The sequence below is a fragment of the Punica granatum genome, chromosome 5 (assembly GCF_007655135.1).
Source record: "Punica granatum isolate Tunisia-2019 chromosome 5, ASM765513v2, whole genome shotgun sequence".
Classification (NCBI taxonomy): domain Eukaryota; kingdom Viridiplantae; phylum Streptophyta; class Magnoliopsida; order Myrtales; family Lythraceae; genus Punica; species Punica granatum.
In genome coordinates, this window is record NC_045131.1 from 2,408,465 (window position 1) to 2,427,438 (window position 18,974).

The 18,974-nt window shown below is 40.0% G+C and overlaps 4 protein-coding genes across 8 annotated transcripts; 1 reads left to right on the plus strand and 3 right to left on the minus strand.

Annotated features, from left to right (window-relative positions):
• Window positions 1–515: 515 nt before the first annotated feature.
• LOC116207384 (fra a 1-associated protein) lies at window positions 516–3,124 on the minus strand. Its single transcript, XM_031540299.1, has 2 exons — window positions 2,813–3,124; window positions 516–1,252 (listed from the first exon to the last, which is right to left on the minus strand). The coding sequence occupies exons 1-2, from the start codon at window positions 3,010–3,012 to the stop codon at window positions 886–888; spliced, it is 567 nt and encodes a 188-aa protein (XP_031396159.1). The 5' UTR covers window positions 3,013–3,124; the 3' UTR covers window positions 516–885.
• Window positions 3,125–3,973: 849 nt separating this feature from the next.
• On the plus strand, window positions 3,974–7,421 carry LOC116207381 (putative pentatricopeptide repeat-containing protein At5g06400, mitochondrial). Its single transcript, XM_031540295.1, has one exon. It carries the CDS (start codon window positions 4,279–4,281, stop codon window positions 7,372–7,374), a length of 3,096 nt encoding a protein of 1,031 aa, XP_031396155.1. The 5' UTR covers window positions 3,974–4,278; the 3' UTR covers window positions 7,375–7,421.
• Window positions 7,367–10,330, minus strand: LOC116207383 (iron-sulfur cluster co-chaperone protein HscB homolog). 2 transcript variants are annotated; one of them, XM_031540297.1, is made up of 7 exons: window positions 9,635–10,324; window positions 9,415–9,511; window positions 9,237–9,326; window positions 8,958–9,023; window positions 8,367–8,435; window positions 7,984–8,130; window positions 7,367–7,811 (listed from the first exon to the last, which is right to left on the minus strand). In XM_031540297.1, the coding sequence occupies exons 1-6, from the start codon at window positions 9,976–9,978 to the stop codon at window positions 7,993–7,995; spliced, it is 804 nt and encodes a 267-aa protein (XP_031396157.1). In that variant the 5' UTR covers window positions 9,979–10,324; the 3' UTR covers window positions 7,367–7,811; window positions 7,984–7,992. The 2 variants fall into 2 exon arrangements, with proteins under 2 accessions (XP_031396157.1, XP_031396158.1); XM_031540298.1 differs by lacking the exon at window positions 9,237–9,326 and having other exon boundaries at window positions 9,635–10,330.
• A 693-nt stretch (window positions 10,331–11,023) lies between these two features.
• Window positions 11,024–16,282, minus strand: LOC116208286. 4 transcript variants are annotated; one of them, XM_031541637.1, is made up of 11 exons: window positions 15,847–16,282; window positions 15,050–15,219; window positions 14,786–14,910; window positions 14,428–14,536; window positions 14,265–14,304; window positions 13,539–13,628; window positions 13,353–13,452; window positions 13,131–13,270; window positions 12,641–12,743; window positions 11,775–12,451; window positions 11,024–11,684 (listed from the first exon to the last, which is right to left on the minus strand). In XM_031541637.1, the coding sequence occupies exons 1-11, from the start codon at window positions 15,861–15,863 to the stop codon at window positions 11,405–11,407; spliced, it is 1,851 nt and encodes a 616-aa protein (XP_031397497.1). In that variant the 5' UTR covers window positions 15,864–16,282; the 3' UTR covers window positions 11,024–11,404. The 4 variants fall into 4 exon arrangements, with proteins under 4 accessions (XP_031397497.1, XP_031397499.1, XP_031397498.1 ...); XM_031541639.1 differs by having other exon boundaries at window positions 15,919–16,263; XM_031541638.1 differs by having other exon boundaries at window positions 15,890–16,263.
• Between the last annotated feature and the right edge of the window lie 2,692 nt (window positions 16,283–18,974).

Consider the following 18,974-nt stretch of genomic DNA (forward strand, 5'->3'; position numbering starts at 1 on the left):
TATAAATAATCATAATAGACATGAGATTTTTTCTTTGTCAGATAGATTATCCAATATTAAATAACAAAAAGAGCAAAAGGGTCGATAATTTAATTTGTTCAGAGTCTTCTCAACAAGCGTTGCATTGTCCCTTGCGGTCATAATGTTCGCGAAGACATGATGAACACACGTGCGCCGCGCTTTTCATCATCACCTACCTATTAGTTTCACTACTCTTACCGTCGCGGCTCATCTCGCCTTTTCAAGGAGCTTTTTAGTCTATGGGTCAAATCAGGTCCCACTTTAAAGGCCACACGATGATGAGCAAAAATCTTATCCAAAAAGGAGATGGTGGACTGGACTACTTTCAATTTCGTACCTCCGCAGTGCGCTAACATCTTCAAAACTGAACCGAAATCCATCATTTTGGCACGTATATTCAACGGTAGGGCAGTGAAAGATTGTCACTTTAGACCCCGAAAAGCAAGGCGTGTGTCGCACAATAATCCTTCAAGACTTGAAAAGCTCGGTCAACGTAGCACGAACTATCGTGTCCCCACAGCTCACATTGTTTGAAACTCAACATGACGAACGTACGAACCATCTTATTATCTGAGAGAACATGCATACCTCGGGAAATTTACAAGGGTCCGAGGATCTTAAGAGCAGATATTAGACTCTAATGAGGTGAGAGCAGCCATTGCATCTCAAGAACATCTCAGACTAAGCAAAACGATATTATAATCTTAATTCTTCTGTACCCGAAAAAACCAAGGAAAACAGAGCGCGTCATCAAGTGGTAAGAGACGGCGGCGGGGGGGTTGATCGGACCAGAGAATTCACAAAAACAGAGTGCGCCCACTTACTTCTGGAAGGAACTAGGAAGAATAGCCTAGCATTAGCTCACTACACTTCTCTGGCCAATCCATTAACATCAACTTGCCCATACTTGGGCTCACTGGGTGTCACCGTTGGAGGGTGGCCTTCAATGGGAATTCCTCGCCTAGAAGATGAGGACGAAGAGTCCCAGTCAGGTGATTGAAAGCCATCAAAGATGCTTTTGAAGAAGCTGTTCTTCATGTCCTCAGCTTCCTGGAAGAATCGATCAATATTCCCAAAGAGGCTTTGTCCAATGGCGTCAATATCACTCCGAAGCCCCGGGAAGTTGAAATGTCCATCGTCCAAAGATCCAGGAGAGACAAAACCTCTCTGCATCTCTGCGGTCACATCTTCTTCAGTGTACTCCTTGTTAGACTGGACCAATTCAGAGGGCCTGGTAAAAGGACCAAAATGGCAGCTATTAACCTCATGATGAATACTAATAACAGCACATGTATAACGGTGTAGACCATAGGCAATGGCAGTTGGCAGTGAAGATGTTCATAACAATAGAATACGGAACACAGACATCTTTAAAATGAACAATCAGCTTCCCCTAGTTACCAATTTTTACCAACTCCATATTCGCAATGAATCAGTGGATATAAAGGATTTTCCCCCTGACAGGTCATGACTAATTCCTAGTTTTTCAGCAACGACAAAAACAATTCACCAGAATCTTTTCAGTCATTATCCAATCTATACCATCTAGACAATGCTCTCACTGAATGACTAAATCAATATGACCAAAACAACATGAAATGCATAGTCAGATGACAAAGAATAACTGGCACCAAGGAATTGGGAACGTAGACCAACCTTAAGATACTCGAAATAACAACAGAAAAAATTGTCCACATACCAGAGAGAGGTAAACATACATATTCATTGCACATAAAAGTTGCAAGGTTAACTTAGAACTTTTGAACATCTATGTCCCAGTGTCCTATGGACGGAAAGGAAAAGGAAACGAAAACCCAACAAGCCTCCAAATGTGCTGCTACTGTCATTGATATCTTAATGCTTCTTCCAGCATTTGCAATAACACACTTCGGCAGTGAACTTGATCAGCATTATTCACAAATAGGTACTCATCACCCACCCCATTTCCTTACTAAATGCTTCCATTGAGGACTGTACAAATCATAGTATCCAATTAGTTTCTAATGGCTCCTGTCTCGAGATTTTTCATCCCTTTCCCCACATCATCAAAACACGAGCAGTATCTATCACTTGATGACATAGACAGAACTAATTCTGTAAAGGCAGGGTCCTTTTTTTCCTTTTTGGGATAAGTAAAGGCAAGGTCTTCCCATATATGAAGCATACTAAAGCATGGGCATGTGCTAATAGGGCTGACAATTGAACTACAGAACAAAAGCAGTATGTTGAAAACCCAGATATGATTGGATCCTCGTATTTAGGTCTAAGGCAGCTCTAGACTGCATTTATGAATTGAAAATTCAAACGAGTCCCATTCCGCAGCTGAATGAATCTTCCTTAAAACGAGTAGGTCCATGCGTGCTGCAAACATTCCCTATCCAACACTCTTATAATCTACAGATTCAGCGCCACGGCGTTTCACTGGCATATTCACACCCAACATCAATATCCAAAACACTCCTAGAGAACGCTGGCCCATGTAACATTACCATCTAATCATAAAATAAACGATTGCGAATAAGAAGAATCTGCACAGCAACAATACCAGCTCCATAGGCTACCTATAATCCTTATGAAGCTGGAGCTCATAGAACTGATACACAGATAGCCTCGCAGCACCTAAAGAACTAAACTTTTCATCCAAACGAATGGAGCCAACATCTTTCTGATATGCCCATCACGATCAATTAGCTACAATTATGCAAGAGCTGGGCAAAAAAAAGAAGAAGCTAATTTTGAAATAATAGCAAGGGAATTGGAACCGTCAGAGTGAGAGGGAGGGAGGGATTACTTTCCAATGCAGCTCCGGAAGATCTCCTCGGTCTTTTCGCACTTCCTGATGAATTTCCCGGGCTCGACCTCCTGGGTCTTGCACTGCGACTTCACGACCTTGCGGGTGGAGCACCGGTCGTCCGATTGCGAGTCGTTCTTGGTGACGTCGGCGGAAATTGAATCGGCGCCATCTCCGTCGTCTCTCCACACCCACCCCATTTCTCCGTCTCCGACAGGAGTTTTCTTTCTCAGCACGAATCTGCGAATGGGCTATCTGTCCTATGAATGGTGTTCGTAAAGACGACCGGACCGCCTCAAATCCGGGTTTCTAGAAACGCCGACTTCCGAAGGCAAATATTTATATTTAGTCCTCCTAAAAGATCGGGGCCCGGGCCATGCGAGGCACTGTTCATTTCCGTCCCAGACTCGGCCCATCAAAATCCCACGGTGTGTTTGGTTTTAGAATAAAGTAAATTTGAGTTTTGATTTTAATTGAATTGTAATGATTATGTTGTTGAATTATAAGTGAAAGTATGAAAAAGTAATAAATAGTTAAGAGGAAGTAATGATTGCGTAGTGATTATATTGTTAAATTGTTTAAAAAGTAATTAATAATTAAAAAAATTTAGTATTAAAAATTGAATAGAGAATAATGAAATTGTACGTGAGTTTCCATATGGGGTTCACTTTTTTTAATTGAAAGAGTTAATTTTTATTATGTAGTGAATAAAGTTAAAGTTAAAGTTAAAATTTAAAAATCAGATTGCAAAATCAAACGGAGTGTTAGATATTGTACTCGGCCTTTTGGCTAAGATCAAGGTTTTTTTTTCTTTTAAGAAAGGCTTATGGCTCGAATGTAAAGAAATATAAATATTAATAACTAATAAAGTGATACAAATAGTCCCATTGAGTATTAAATCTGTAACATCTTAATTATCGAGTGAGGGCATGCGTAATTGCTTTACGCCCAGTATTTTTCATTGTGCGATTCAGGATGAGTTCAACTGGTGATATCCATCAAGGCATTTTTTTTTCCTAAGATATCCATTAGGCACAGCAAAAATTCATCGCACATTCATTATTGGAGCGAAAAGGAAAAACTATGCAGGAGGAGGATTTTTTTTTCCCCCTTTCCTGCTTTGACTTTTTCGTATTGTCATATTTAGTCGGTATCTTTGTGGAATCAATTTGTCTTTCATCCTATTTTGTATTATGGAAGTAAAGCAACTCCAAGTCTCCAACCCGATATCGTTTTGGCAAGTAGTTTGCACAATGTTGTATGGATGTGGATAGAGTTAAATGAAAACTGAAACTTTAGGGAGTATATTTTGATATGTTAAAGTTCGGGGGGGGGGGGGGGAAATAGGATTATTTCGAAATCGAAGGGCCGTTGTTTTGTGTTTCTCTCCTCTTGGTTTGCTCCTCCCTCGTTGGTCGGAGAATGTTCAGATACTCCTCCGTTCATCGGAAGCTTTCCCCAGAAGGATGAGGAAGTGCATGATCGAGCTCTTCCGGTTTCATGCTCACCCAACAAAGACGGCTTCAAAGTATCACATTTTCCGCTGCTCGAGCGCCACTAAATCGGCTTCACGTTCACAGCCCAATAAGGCGCAGCGAGCCCAGCTGAAGAGTCGAGCAGAAGGCAGCAGCTTCGCCGCCCTCTTCAATGAGATAGCGGAGATCTTAGGAACTGAGAACTTCGGTCCCACGTCGGAGGTCGATATTTCCGTCACCGAAGCGGCAAAGTCGAAAATTGCTGCAGAAAGAGAGAACTTGAGTTCTTGCGGACGACCTGTTTGTGAAAATGTCCTGGAGGATGAATTTGAAACCGCCGGCGGTGCTGACGTCAGTACTACAGTCCGTGAGATTACGGCGATTGTCCGTTCGGGAAGTGGGTCGGTGCCGATGGAGGAGAGGCTGGAGAGCTCAGGACTCCTGTTCGAACCTCGTGCTGTGGAGATGGTTCTGAAGAGGTGCTTTAAAGTGCCTCATTTGGCGATGAGATTCTTCGACTGGGTCAAGCTCAGGGATGAGTTCTCCCACACGACTGAGACGTACAACACGATGCTGTACATCGCAGGGGAAGCGAAGGAGTTCGCATTCGTAGAGAAGCTGGTGGAAGAAATGGAGGCGAGCTCGTGCCAGAAGAATCTCAAGACCTGGACTATCCTTATCTCGCACTATGGGAGGGCGAAGTTGATCGGAAAAGCACTTCTGGTTTTTGAGAAGATGAGGCATTCTGGGTTCAAACCTGACTTTGCTGTATATTCGGAGATTTTACGGGCCCTATGTGTTGCCCGGAATGCTGATGTTGCGATGGAATTTTACAAGGAGATGGTGCTCAAGGAGATGAACCCCAGTTTGGGCTTGTATAAGACGCTTCTTAACTGCATAGCAATCACAGGAGATGCCGATGCTGTCCATTTGATTGCTGATGATATGGTCAGGTTTTTGCAGATTCCAGAGAACACTGTCTACGGGCTTGTGCTGAAGAGCTTCTGTATATCAGGGAAGATTACCGAAGCTCTGGAGATGATCCGTATCATCAAGAATAGGGGTCTATCGTTTGGGCCCGAGCAGTACGGCACCTTGGTCAAAGGGCTGTGCAGGGCAGGTAGGGTTGAGGATGCTCTGGAAATTCTTGATATAATGAAAAGAAGAAATCTCACGGATGGTGATATCTATGGCATGATTGTCAATGGGTATTTGCAGAAGAAGGATGTTTCTCGGGCTCTTGATCTGTTTCAAAACATGAAAGAAAACGGGCATGTGCCTAGCAGATCTACATATACTGCTTTGATTCAGACTCTCTTACAATCAAAAGAGTATGAGAAAGGGAGGGAGTTGTTTGATGAAATGCTGGAGAGAGGAGTCGAGCCCGACTCTGTGGCATTCATGGCCATTGTTGCAGGTCATGTTTCTCATGACAATGTATCTGAAGCGTGGAGGATGTTTAAGGTTATGGAGGAAAAGGGCATCAAGCCAACTCACAAATTTTACTCTGTATTCATCAACGAGCTCTGCAAAAAGGCAAGAAACAATGAGATCATCAAGGTCTTGAATGAAATGCGAGCTTCTAAGGTGGTCATTGGAAACAAAGTTTTCCAGAGAGTGATTTGTCACTTGGAAAAGAAGGGCGAGATGGAAACTCTAGAGAAAGTACGAAAATTGCAGGAAGCCGATAAACTGTCATTCCAGGACGCCGAAGAACTTCATACATTGAGCAAAGGGGAACATTTTACAGAGTCGAGCTTCTCTCAACCCCATCTAAGGTTAACTGGCTCCGACTCAGCAGCTGCATCTTCACCTGCCTACAGTGAAGACGATGTTAAAGAAGTGAGTAAGATTTTGATGTCGTCTTCAGATTGGAGCTTGATTCAAGAAGCCTTGGAGAAACTCTCAATGAAATTTACTCCCTCGTCCGTTCTTGCAGTCCTGCATGACTGTAAAATCCATGGCCACACGGCATTGAACTTTTTCAATTGGGTGGGAAAGCAAGAAGGTTATAGCCACACCACAGAAACGTATAACATGGCTATTAAGATTGCGGGCTGCGGTAAGAGTTTCAGGCACATGAGAAGCCTTTTTTACGAGATGAAAAGAAATCGTATCTTGATAACACCACACACATGGACGATCATGATCATGGTGTATGGGCGAACTGGTCTAACAGAGGTCGCCTTGAAAGTGTTCAATGAGATGGAATCGAGTGGCTACCAGCCGACCAGAAGCACTTACAAATACTTAATTGTGTCCCTCTGTGGGAGAAAGGGCAGGAAGGTGGACAGGGCCGTGAAATTGTTCCACGAGATGGTCAAGAGAGATTATGTCCCAGACAAAGAGTTGATCGAAACATATGTCAGTTGTTTATGTGCCACTGATAGATTATTAGATGCTACAAGGTGTGTCGAGTACCTCGGTAAAGTTGGGTTTACAACTGAACTTAGGTACGCACTGTATGTGAGAGCTCTGTGTCGAAATGGGAAGTTGGAAGAAGCTCAGAAACTAATGAACGAGATTGGGGCGGATCGAGAGAAATTGAATACTTATGTGTACGGAAGCATTGTTCATGGATTGCTTCGGAAAGGACAGTTCAAGGAGGCACTGGATAAGGTGGAAGAAATGAAACGAGTCGGTATAAATCCAACCGTCCATGTTTATACATCCTTGATCAATCATTTCTTTAAGGAGAAGCAGATCGAAAAAGCAGTGGAGATTCTTGATAAAATGCAGATGGAGGGATGTGAACCAACTGTTGTCACTTATTCTGCAGTAATACGAGGTTACATGAATGCCAAGAAGGTCGATCAAGCTCAGGCTGTCTTCACTAAAATGAGAGACAAAGGGCCTTTCCCTGATTTTAGGACTTATTCAATTTTCATCGATTGTTTATGCAAGGCTGGCAGGTCAGAAGCAGCTTTGAAGCTTATGTCAGAGATGTTTGATAGAGGGATTGCGCCTAGCAGTGTCAATTTCCGTACCGTATTTTTCGGGTTGAACAGGGAAGGGAAGCGAGGATTAGCTCAAACTGTCTTGCAACAGAAGAAAGCTTTAGTGAGACGACGACAATTTGTAACATGAGATGTACATTTTTTATTTTCAAAGTAAAATATTGAATGCTGGATAAAGATACAACTAAAACTATACGCAAAACCATACAACTGAAAGTATGGATTCTGAGTACGTGAAAGAATTTATCCTCAACATAGTAAATGCATACGAGATGTTACTGTGAAAACAAAGAATATTCTCAGCCTAGTAAAGATGCATACAAGATGTTACTGTCAAAACTGTGGTGCTACCTGTACGAGCGAAGGCTGACGGCCCATATATCTGTTACGTCTGAGTAGTAGAATGAAGCACCATATGTTCAAGTGAGCGGACCAAAACCCGAGCGGTTGATCATTGACCTTTGCATGATTTTGGGTGCAGAAATGTCATGAGGCTGTCAAGTTCTTCATCATCTATGTCTTGCATGAGCTTGGGTGCAGAAATTCCGCGAGGCTTTAAAATTTAAACTGTGAAAACATATGATAGAAGGAGATAGATTAGAGCACAAGATAAATTAGATGAAGATTTACGTATTCGTTCATCTATATTTGGGCGCCACTTGGTCACAGAGTGCTTCAATATTCATTCACTTGAATACTAGTCAGTGCCAAATGATAAATATCCCGATATTTGATATACCTTTCCACGTCAAAGCTTCTTTGTGATCTGTTCATTCACACGAGTGTAGTACTTCATTCTCCTGACACAGACTAGAGCATCTTCAAGTTTCCCGCAATGAATTGCATTTGCAAAGGACTTAGACCAGTGTTTCAGTTTCTCCTCCATCTCGATAAAAAGAACAAGGTCATACATTAGCTGATCAAGCTACATACAGATGATCCTTAACCCACCGCAGGGCCCATGTGCCACCGCATAAAGGAAAATATTTCAGCAAAGAAGTTGTAAATATGGAACAGACAAAACAATTGTGTTTTAACACCAATCACGATAATGTCTCTACCTTAAGAGAAAACTTGATAAAAACAGAGTCGACAAACACAGCATTATCTTTAATTTTGTACCTGAGATCTGATCTGGTTTAAAGCCTGAGAGTCAGCTGCCTCTTCTACAGCTTCACGAATTTCAAGTATCTGCACATTTGGGATCAGAAAAATAAATGATTGGATTGAATAGGACTTTTCCAATGGTAGGAACCAGAATTGTCCCTAGCTATGATAACGATTTAAATGAGAGAATGACGACTCTCGTGCGGATAAGCGGAGACAGTCAAAAGAACATGAAAAATAACACACAAAATCCATTGCCATCAGCAGCCCAAGTTTGCAACCCATATCCACACTCCTAGTTAGAATTGCATAGCATCAAAAAAATTGCTTCCTGCAGTTCGATCCTCAGTACAAATAAATTCCCATTCTAAAACATACACATCTCGTGCATATAACAACAGAGAAAGGATCCACCCAAAAACTTTATGTCCATCAGCAAGCCATGTTTGCAACCCATATCCACACTCCTAGTTAGAATTGCATAGCCTCCAAAAAAATTGCTTCCCGCAATTCGATCTTCAGTACAAATAAATTCCCATTCTAAAACATATACATCTCGTGCATATAACAACAGAGAAGGATCCACCCAAAAACCTTATGGCATACCTCAGTCAACAGTTCTGGCTCTGAAACTGTTTCTTCTTCATCAACATTTACACCTTCAAGCTTTAGCTGTGAAGAAACGAGGCAGTTCATATATAAGTCATTAGTGGCACCAAATTAATGTGAGAAATATGACATACTCAAACAAGCATCAATATGAGGAATTACAATTATTGTCAACAAATGCTACATTACTGAGGTCAGGTCAACATGCTGAACTAGCATGTTGACCCTCAAGGTTCTACCTGCAACTTTATGCAAACAAGCTGAAATTGAACTTACAACATATATAGCTCTTGGCAGCGGATTGCTAAGCGTTCGATATGCATCAATTACCCGAGCAGATTGCTCAGCAGCATACTCTTTTTCTCGCTGTAGTGGAAATGCAGCAAAGCTATTAAAAATAAATATCGGAAGAACTCTTCGCCTGAGATGTCACTCTATGAAAACAAAAGCATACCTCAGATTTTGTATGGACAAGGTCAGGATGCAACTTCTTCTGCCAGTCTTTGTACTTGCCCTCTAAATTGATACCGTCAATCTCGTACTTCTTCTCCCTGATAAAGCACGAAATCTCGAATATATTAGCTTCAAACATGATAACACATTAGCTCGAAATCTCGGAAGTAAGCATTCCAGACAAATCAAAATTCAATTCAAGCACGAGTTGAGATGCGTACAATCCGAATATCTGGAAGTAGTCGACGGAACTGTCCACCGGCTGAACGCTGCGGCAAGAGTTGCACGCCAGGAACGGCGAACTCTGAGCTGCAGAGCCACAATTCCAGCATCTGGCGGCCGAATCCTCGGCCGGCTGGGAACAGTAGCTCCTGCTAGCAAGGTGGAGATTCTCCAGAAGATAACACCTCTCGCTGCCAGAAGGACGCCGGATTTCCCGTCGAGAAGACAAACGAGAAGAGCCGAGCTGTGAAGAGGAATGGATTGGGAGATGAGAAGCCGGAGCTGGCAACGATCTCCGCCGCAGAGCCGTAGAGATTGGAGAAAGCAGCTTCCTCTTCCACATTCTCGGTAAAGCTTTGGTTGAAGGGAGGACACAGAGGAGAGTTAGCCTTTAAGCGAGCGAGTCGCTGGGTTGGAGTTACTACTTCTGCGACCGACGTATGAATTAATATATATGTGTGTATATATATATATATATATATATATATATATATAAGCCGACTCGTTGCTAATGCAGTACGGACTGACATAAAAAGCATGCTTTGGATGAGTTTCAAACTTCTGCACCGCAAACAAAACCTATCCAGAGAATAAGAAGGCATGAATGAATGATAGATGCTCGTCACTGCCGGAGGAGAAGGCGCCTCGACGGTGGTGATGGCCACCGGCGACAGCTTCCCACCGCCTCATGTGGCCTTTTTTCTGAAGTTTGTTAATTCAAAACTTTTTTTTTTCCCTGAAATTCAAAAGCCCTATTTCATAATATAACCAAACGCTACGGCTTTATATTTATATAAAAATAAACGTTTTGATCTGAAAGGGAAAAAAAAAAGAGAGAGAGAGTAACAAATGTTATTTGATATGCTTATCCCTTTTAATTTTTTAACATATGAATTCTTATAAAATGGGCGAAATGACATTTTTTATCGAATGATAATTAGAGTCGGCAACTATGACGAGGTCAGGGCAAACATAGCCTACTCCCAAAGATTGAGGGGCGTTTGCTCTTTGATTTTTGTGGAAATTTTATAATAAGATGGAATTTTTACCTAAAATGGTCCATGATTTATCCGTTTTGTCAAATTTATCATATGGTTTACTTTTTACATCAAATCTATCCCGGCGTTATCTTTTCCGTCGATATCTAACAGCCGTGCTGACGTGGCACGTGGAGAGATAGTGAATCACACTTGCCACGTAAGCGCCACGTCAGCACGACCGTTAGATGTCAACGAAAAAGATAACGCCGAAATAGATTTAATGTAAAAAGTAAACTATGGTATAAATTTGACCAAAAAAAATATATAATAGATTTGATAGAACGAGTAAATCATGTGTCATTTTAGATAAATGTCCCTAATAAGATTGATAGATAGATGAACGAAATAATAAAAACAATAAAAACATGAAAGCACTCGATTATTATCTTGTATGGAGTACTAGTATACACAGTATACAGAATCACAGTTGCCCAAGTTACAAACGTACAACAGTTAATAGCAGTCATGTTCGTTCGGAAAGTAGAAACCGTATAACAGGTATCGATCGAAGCAAGCTGCTTCTGGACCGCGGTTGAGAATGAAAATAATGGCCTTCCGTAAATAAATGGTACTGATCACCCGTTGTCGCTCTCGAGAACACAGCTGAAAGGGGAAACTCGATGAAGAGAAGTTTATCGGTTTGTGGAAAAAGGCGTGAAAATCATTCTTTTAATCAGCTCGAACCATGATTAAGAACTTAGCAAGAGCGCCTACTGTGCGGCTAGCTTCTCAAATCATTGATTGCCTAGAACTCGGGTGGAAGCAACATAGCCTGTATTTTCTCCGTCGGTTTCTCGACTTCTTCCCTCCATCCGTGTCATTCTCTTTGATCTCTTCTCCGATGATGACTGGGTCGTTTAAGACGTGATCTGGACCTTCTGCTTTACCTTTCTCAATAGAGTAGAGAGTAACTTGATTAATCTGACCTGGGACCACGAGGTTCTCCACCGGAGAAGCCGGTGCCACCTTGTTGTGGGTCACTTCCCTCAAGGAGTTCGATTTCTTACTCCTGCAAAAGAAAACAATTGGATATAATTCCTGTAGTGCGTAATTATTTATCGCGGGAAGGACAATACCACTGAACTCATTGGTATATCACCTCAAACTGTGACTGCTAGAGCTGTTCCTCGGCTCATCTGAGTATATCTCTCCGGTTTTTTCTTTATTCTGTACTTCAATAGCAACTTGATCCCCCAAAGAGGTTCTCCAATCTGCGGGGGTTGATTTTTCCACTTCAGCCTCTTCATGATACTCAGGCTCCTCTTCATTTGAAGAGGGCCTACTGTAGGCATTCCACCCATGTTCTCTAACCAAAGCAATAACTTTCTCCAATGTCCCGAGAGCCTGTTCCACTTCGGGACTAATATAAACTTTTCTTTTATTCGTGTCATGAGACCTCACCTCCTCTCTCCTACTATCTTCCATTCCCTCCTCCTCAATTTCGCAATAGGTAGTTCTACTCTGCGCTGTCATGCCATGTGAAGTACTTTCGCCCTCATTTTGGTCCACATGGATCTCCTGATTCTTCTCCTCCATGCCCTGTTCAACAACTTCAATAGTATGCGTTTCCTCACTCGTCTCCTCTGTGTGTTCTTGAATGACTTCAACCACACGGGTCTTCTGTTCATTATCGCTGGCATTGGTCTTTGGCCCCTCACCTTCCAATTTCAGATTTTGTTCATCAGTGCGATAAAGAGCTTCACGTATCCGATCGTAAAGGGGGTCCCCCAATGCTTTCTTGAAGTCCCCATCTGAATTGAAGACGGATGCAATTGCCTGAAAATTACAAGTTGAACGGGTAAGAGCAGGTATGAACCTTGAGAAAATAGGCTCATAAGGCCATGTGATCAGTTGTTACAGGAAACTTGATTAGAGGCAGTGTGAGGAAGAGGGGCAAAAGGAAACATTCGTTTTATCATTTGACTATTCAATTTCCAAAGCAGAATTAGACTTCTCATAGAAAACCTTCTGATAGAGTCGAAATCCACTCCCGATGAGCTGCCTCGAAATGAAGTTTATTAGGGAGGGAGGAACGAAGTCCAGCTTCAAATCCACGTTCGATATCGTCCTACAGAAGTGGAAAAACCATTTCAAGATTCATCTTCTCAGCAGATGAATACTAAAACGAATAAAGCAGTAAATCCACTCCTACAAATGCGATTCCACTGTTTCATATAGCAAACAGTTAAAGTAAAGCAACACGACTAAATGAGAAAAGCCGTTTCTATGTAACCAACCAGAGCCTAAAATTACATCAAGATCTCATTCGACACTCGTCAGTTGTCAAGAGTCGGACTAAGGTAAGATGATTTTACATAAAAGATTTGTCGCTCTGGAATTGCTAGAAACTTGCCTAAAAAGTAAAATCTTAACAACCTTGATTTTATGATAAAGCTCAAACACATCACAGTATTCAAGATTGCCGGAAATTATCTTAGAGGTTTGTAAAATTCACCTGAAGTAACTTCTACCCGAATTCACCTTTTGCAATGCAAATCCTCCAACAGCACCAATCCTAACAACATCTTTTGCTTGTGGTATCATATCTCTGCTGTAACCATGAGTCCTTCTATCAATGCTCTCTGATTCATTGATCTAAGAAGAAATCATGGTAAGGTTGGATTGTTTTTAATAATATATTGGAAACTAATCACATATAAGTTTGTTGCATGAGTACCGTGTTTAGGAGAACAATAATCAGGTCATCTTGGAAGTACTCAAACTCAAATAACTGTACAAGTGCCTCCCGAGCCGATAGTGGCCATGAAACCTTCACCCTTTCTTCCACAGCAGAGAAAAAACAATCATTTCACTGAGAAGAGAATTCAAATGAAATAGAGTTATTGTAAAATATTGCACTTACCTCAACAATGATATTTGATCTCCAATACGAATCTTGTGCAGGCACTCAGAAGAAACAACTTTGAAAGTCGGAACAGTATACTGTGGCCACCTGAGGTACAATATATATTGAATTGAGATTCCCATGCCATATTCAATTACTTCAGACCATATCTATAACGGCAGCTACATTATCTTGGTTCAATTCAATTGAGACTTTCTGCCTTCTGCGACACTCCTATGCGATGTCTACCGGCATTGCCCCGGTAAGGTTTGCCAACTTGCAAATTACTGGCTTTTACTCTTAGCAGACGGCACATGATTCTATCAACAATTTAAAAAGTTGTAGTCATCCATTATTCAAGGTAGAAAGTTTTGAGATACTAATTATTTCCTGCTTTCCATTTGTCAAACTCGAGGATATAGACATGAACAAAATGACCCCAAAAAATGTGCACATAATTTGTGCAATGTCAAACTCAATACTATTGCATCAGAAAAATAAAACCTTTCCTCCACACATGATTCTTCAATATTAGAAACAAAAATTGGAAGAAAGTTTTCAAGAGAAATAGCATTCAGTCTAGTCAGCTCTCTGGTGGACATAATTGACTGAAAACCATATGAATAAATAAGGGAGTAACACAAAAGATTAAATCAACTGCGCATTTATCAGAAGGGAAGAGTAACACATACGAGAGAACATTTGAAATTTCAAAATAAAAAATGATTATCTAAAAACTCTCACCACTTCTTATATAGATTCGACTCCCATGAAACGCATAAACCTGAAAATTTACAAGTCAGCCGAAGCCCAATTGCTTATAATTTGTCCTCAAGTACTTAAAAATTGTATCACTAGTCATGACCAGGCAAAAGCCGGAAACTTCCTTGCGAAGCATTAAACTTACAAGCATCTATAGTGCCATCAATGTAGCCTTCAACAAGCATCGTATGAAAGGGAGATCCAGGTGGTCCTTCACGATACATCACCCGGAACTCTTCATTATCTTGTTTCAACTGTCAGAAGAAGAATTCTGATGTCGTTATCTGTTTTAATGGTGAAGTAATGAAAAATAAAGTGATCACATAATATCTATTCTTGAACTTGCTGAAACGTGGACCGATGAACATAAGGTGGTTAAAGCAAGAGAAAAGTAGCATCTGAATGAACCCAATAGCTGAGAAGACGCCAATCATGAAGCATAAATTTCTCGACAGTAGAAAAAAAAATGGTAGCGGGCATTCGGTTTAGATAAGCTAGCATACTTTCCATTCGGCATGCGATTTTTCGCCAGCTTTTTGTCCATCACTTTTGCCAGAAGCACTTCTCAACATCTCGAGAAAATTTGAAACTTCTGAAGTCCGTCTCTCCAGCAGAGCTTCACTACATTCTTTAAAAACCAAAAATTCACAAATCATAAAGCAAGCAGGTTGCATTTAGCATTCATCTCGAATAAGGAGGTTAACAAAAGCAAGCCCACTAAGCTTAATTAAGAATTGACAGGGAAGTCTGAGACCAGCACTACTAACCTTCAACTCCATTTATAGTAGTACTGAGGAGATGTTTTCTTATAAGAGACTTTAATGTCTCTGGATTAGTTAGATCAGGCGATGCCAGAGTTTTGTCCAGCCTATCTCTGTACTTCGAAATTCTTCCATTCATCTCCATCTTTGCATCTCCCACTAAATTAGGGGCGCCACTGTACAGAATTCATGCAGAAAATCAGAGCTCATTAAGAATGCTGATCTTATTATCAGTTTCTGGGGAAAATAAGCCGGAGAAGTTAGATTTTAATGGAAGGGAATGCAATGAGAAAGTCTTTGAGAAACCTCCTTATCTTGAAATTGGATTTGGGGGAAAAAGAAAATTGTCTTAGCAGCAAATCAGCAATATGCAATTGGCATATATCGGACCAAAAGATACAACGATCAAAACATATAATGAAAAGAATGAGATTTCAACCAGTGGATCAAAGATAACTGTTAAAATTGTAACTGTTGAGAAACATTAAGAAGCCTCACGTTTCAGGTCATTCAGGACACTGAAACAATAAAACTAGTAGATTATCCCCGGACGAATGTCAATCTGCCATCCAAGCCGTATAGAGACATATGCATTCACAGTACACCAGCTGAATTCGAATCAGCAAGTTCTTGCAGCTACATAACCGTCCAGAAAAGGCGAGGCGAGCAATCACGGGAAGAGTTTACTCTCAATTGACAATTGTCATATGAATCCAAGATGAAACACAGCTTAATACAAATCACATCCATAAAAAAGGTAACGCAGAAGCGTGCAGAAAACAAGGTATTGATGATGATAATACATGGATGGGGAAAGCATGAACTCAGGCAAAAAGCTCAGCTCACAAGAACTCTGGAGATCACGAAGCTGACACCTTTGACAAATCTGGACAGCACCCCAGAACGGAATGAATCAAGAAGCATGGACGGTCACAACCCAGAGGGGATATCCGAAGTTCCGCCTTGAATGGAGCGAAAAGGGGACAGGAGCCACCTGCTATGTGACCATCGAGACGGGATATTGAACGGGGCTCCCCTCTTGGGCATGACGAGCTGCAGACACAAGGCAGAATAACCCAACAATCTAGTCGACCAAGTCCTAACGAAAGATGCAGGTGAGGTCAAAATTCCAATTAGCTCTGCTGGAGACCACCTTACTTTACGAAGGCCATTGGGCAAGAGAAAGGAAGGCACCAAGTTTGTGAATTATGTCAGACCACCTGCAAGGCAGACCAGAGTTGCGGTTAAAACTCTCTAATGTGGTCCACGTCGTGCAGAAACTGAGAAACATGACAGGAGCATCGATATTACCAGACATTTGATCATAAGTTGGTTTTTTATTTTTTATTTTTCGTCCTAATTTCCTTTTTCCTGTTGCATTGTTCTTTTCTTGAAGTTAATATGATTTGTTATTCACCCAAAAAAATATGATTTTTTTTATACTTTCGGAAATAAAAAGCTTATCATTAATCTTTCCATTAATTTCACTAACTGGAAAAGGCAAAAACATGAGTACCCGATATATATAATTTCCACAAAAGCTGCAGGCCTCGAGATTCTCTCCTTTAATTATGATGATTTTCTCATATGCAATTTTAAGATATATATATATATATATATATATATATATATATGAGAAAGTAAGATACGAGGTATACCCGACCAAATAGCCTGAGAATGTTCCGTTTTTAATGAATTTTTCTCTATTTTTCTCTATTTTAAAATTTAAAATTATCTTTCATTATAAAATTAACAACAAAATCTTCTGAAATAATATTTCACTTAAAAAATTGAAAATATCACAAAATCTTTTGAATTTGCTAAATGGACTTTCCAGGTTCTTTAAATATTTTTAATATTTTTTAAAAAAATTAAAAGATATATCATTATAAAATCATATTTCTTGATTTATTTAATTTTTATAATTTACAAGGTATTTAATAATTTTGAATTTTTTAATATGAAAGTCAATATTCATCCCAGATGGCTTTAGAAAGCTCTGTTTCTTAGAAAAATTTTAAAAATTTGAATTACATTTTTTAGAGATTCTTTATTGTACATTATAAATCGCAAAATCGTTTTCAAAATCGCATGTACCGGAGCTTCTCTCTTAAGTCTTATTCCTTCTTCAATAGCAATTCGGGTTAGCTTACATACAAAATCTTCATCTCTAAGCTTTTGGAAATACTGATGCAGGCGGCCACTCTACCCCCATTATTTTGAGAACGAATACTATAGTGACCCATTCAGCCCCTCCATTATGCTCAACAGTTCATCCCAAGCTTCCATGGTCAGCATATGACATTCTTCAAAGGTAAAAACTTTCAGACTTGGTATTGTTGTAGCCGGACTTCTTTTAGTAGAGTTTATTGCTCGAGTTTTCTGGGCTTGAAAGACATCTATTGCCAATAGATATTTGCTATTTCTCTTGGAATAAAAAACAAAAAATTAGCTCAAGCCTTCTCGACAAAAAATGTAATTGATGATTCTTTACTCTTTTTTTTCTATCAACTAAGGTATTCTTTGAATTATGAGTTAGTCTATGGCTTCAATTATCACTACACACAAGGTGATTAGTTATTCAATTACTATTGTTTTTGTTTTCATTTTTTTACTTTTTCTTAATTTAGAAACATACAGACTGAGTTGTGGTAGAGTAGACTTTAACGATTGACCTCGCATACAACTGGGCGCGACGGGCGAAGAAGACTAGGGTGGAACAGAGCAACAAACTGATAATGAAGAAATTAGTTGTTGCCTTGCCCATACTTTTCACTTTAAATTCTCGATCTAAAAAATATGAAAGTCGTGATAAACTAATCTCAATTAATTTTCTCTTTCCCGCGTCTACCTACACGTTCTAATGAAAAAATTTCTTTTCTTTAAATTGAAGAATGTTTGAACTTTGCACACACACGTCATACATAAATATATTATATATATTTCTATATATATACCGTAAATTATTTTTAGTTAAATATATATGTTACCGAGCAAAAAAAAATTAAATTTACATGCTTCTATAAATTTTATTAGCTCTTTTTTAATTTTAATTTTATATTATAAAATTGTAAAAAAAATTATGATGTTTTATCCTATACAACGCACGGGCTTCACAACTAGTATTATATATATATAAACACATGAATAAGATGTTATCTCTCACTTTCTTGCTGATGACAAGCTGGCACAAATTTTGCAGATTTTTCACCCAAAGAAGGGGTAACAAGCTTTCATTCTGTCCTACACCCCGCCGCGGGGGGGCGGGGTTTGTGTTTGGTTGGTAAGGTTCTATGCTTTCTTCTGCTTAATTTCTCCAATTAAATAAAACAAATGATATCCAATTCATTTAATTTATGGCACACCAATCACCAAGCAACAAACCAATTGCAATAAATTGCAGGCAACAAGCAGCACCTACGTGCAACTAACATTAGAAAGCTGCCGAGTGTCTCTCTCTCTCTCTCTCTTAAGAAGATAACAAGATTGGCAATACATTTAAATATTTGGAGCCACAAGTAATCAGAGTCCGAATACAGTGGAACTCTACCAAACGTGCATCCTCGATATGATTCATTAACCAAGACAATTTAACATGACCACTACCTGTCCACGGAGAAACTGCATCGATAAATACATGTGAAAAGCAGCAATTATCAAACGACCATAACATGATGGAATTATGGAGTCACCATAAGCAACTGGTAATTTCACAATAACAACATCCTTGACGAAGCAGGGGCAAGAGCATCTTTAAGGTCAAATATCAGAATTCAAAGTTTTTCTTTCTAGAAGAAAGCAGCCGGACATCGGAAGAGAAAATTTGGTTAAAAATTCAAACTTGGCCACCTATTTCGTCGAAACAGACTCCTTTTTTGTCGGCGAGCTCCCTAAGCGCAAGGAAGACCAACGGGGTTTCAAGTCAACTCTT

Excerpts from the sequence above, each read along its gene's own strand:
- LOC116207384 (XM_031540299.1), bottom strand. The coding sequence starts at position 3,012 with ATGGGGTGGGTGTGGAGAGACGACGGAGATGGCGCCGATTCAATTTCC. Across the intron at positions 1,253-2,812 it reads TTCCGGAGCTGCATTGGAAA|GCCCTCTGAATTGGTCCAGT; the intron begins GTAATCCCTCCC and ends TCCTTTTACCAG.
- LOC116207383 (XM_031540297.1), bottom strand. The coding sequence starts at position 9,978 with ATGTGGAAGAGGAAGCTGCTTTCTCCAATCTCTACGGCTCTGCGGCGG. Across the intron at positions 9,024-9,236 it reads TGCCAAGAGCTATATATGTT|CTAAAGCTTGAAGGTGTAAA; the intron begins GTAAGTTCAATT and ends GTTTCTTCACAG. Across the intron at positions 8,436-8,957 it reads AGCCAGAACTGTTGACTGAG|ATACTTGAAATTCGTGAAGC; the intron begins GTATGCCATAAG and ends CCAAATGTGCAG.
- LOC116207381 (XM_031540295.1), top strand. The coding sequence starts at position 4,279 with ATGAGGAAGTGCATGATCGAGCTCTTCCGGTTTCATGCTCACCCAACA.
- LOC116208286 (XM_031541637.1), bottom strand. Across the intron at positions 13,629-14,264 it reads TCGAATCTATATAAGAAGTG|GTGGCCACAGTATACTGTTC; the intron begins GTGAGAGTTTTT and ends ATTGTACCTCAG. Across the intron at positions 12,744-13,130 it reads TCGGGTAGAAGTTACTTCAG|GACGATATCGAACGTGGATT; the intron begins GTGAATTTTACA and ends CCACTTCTGTAG.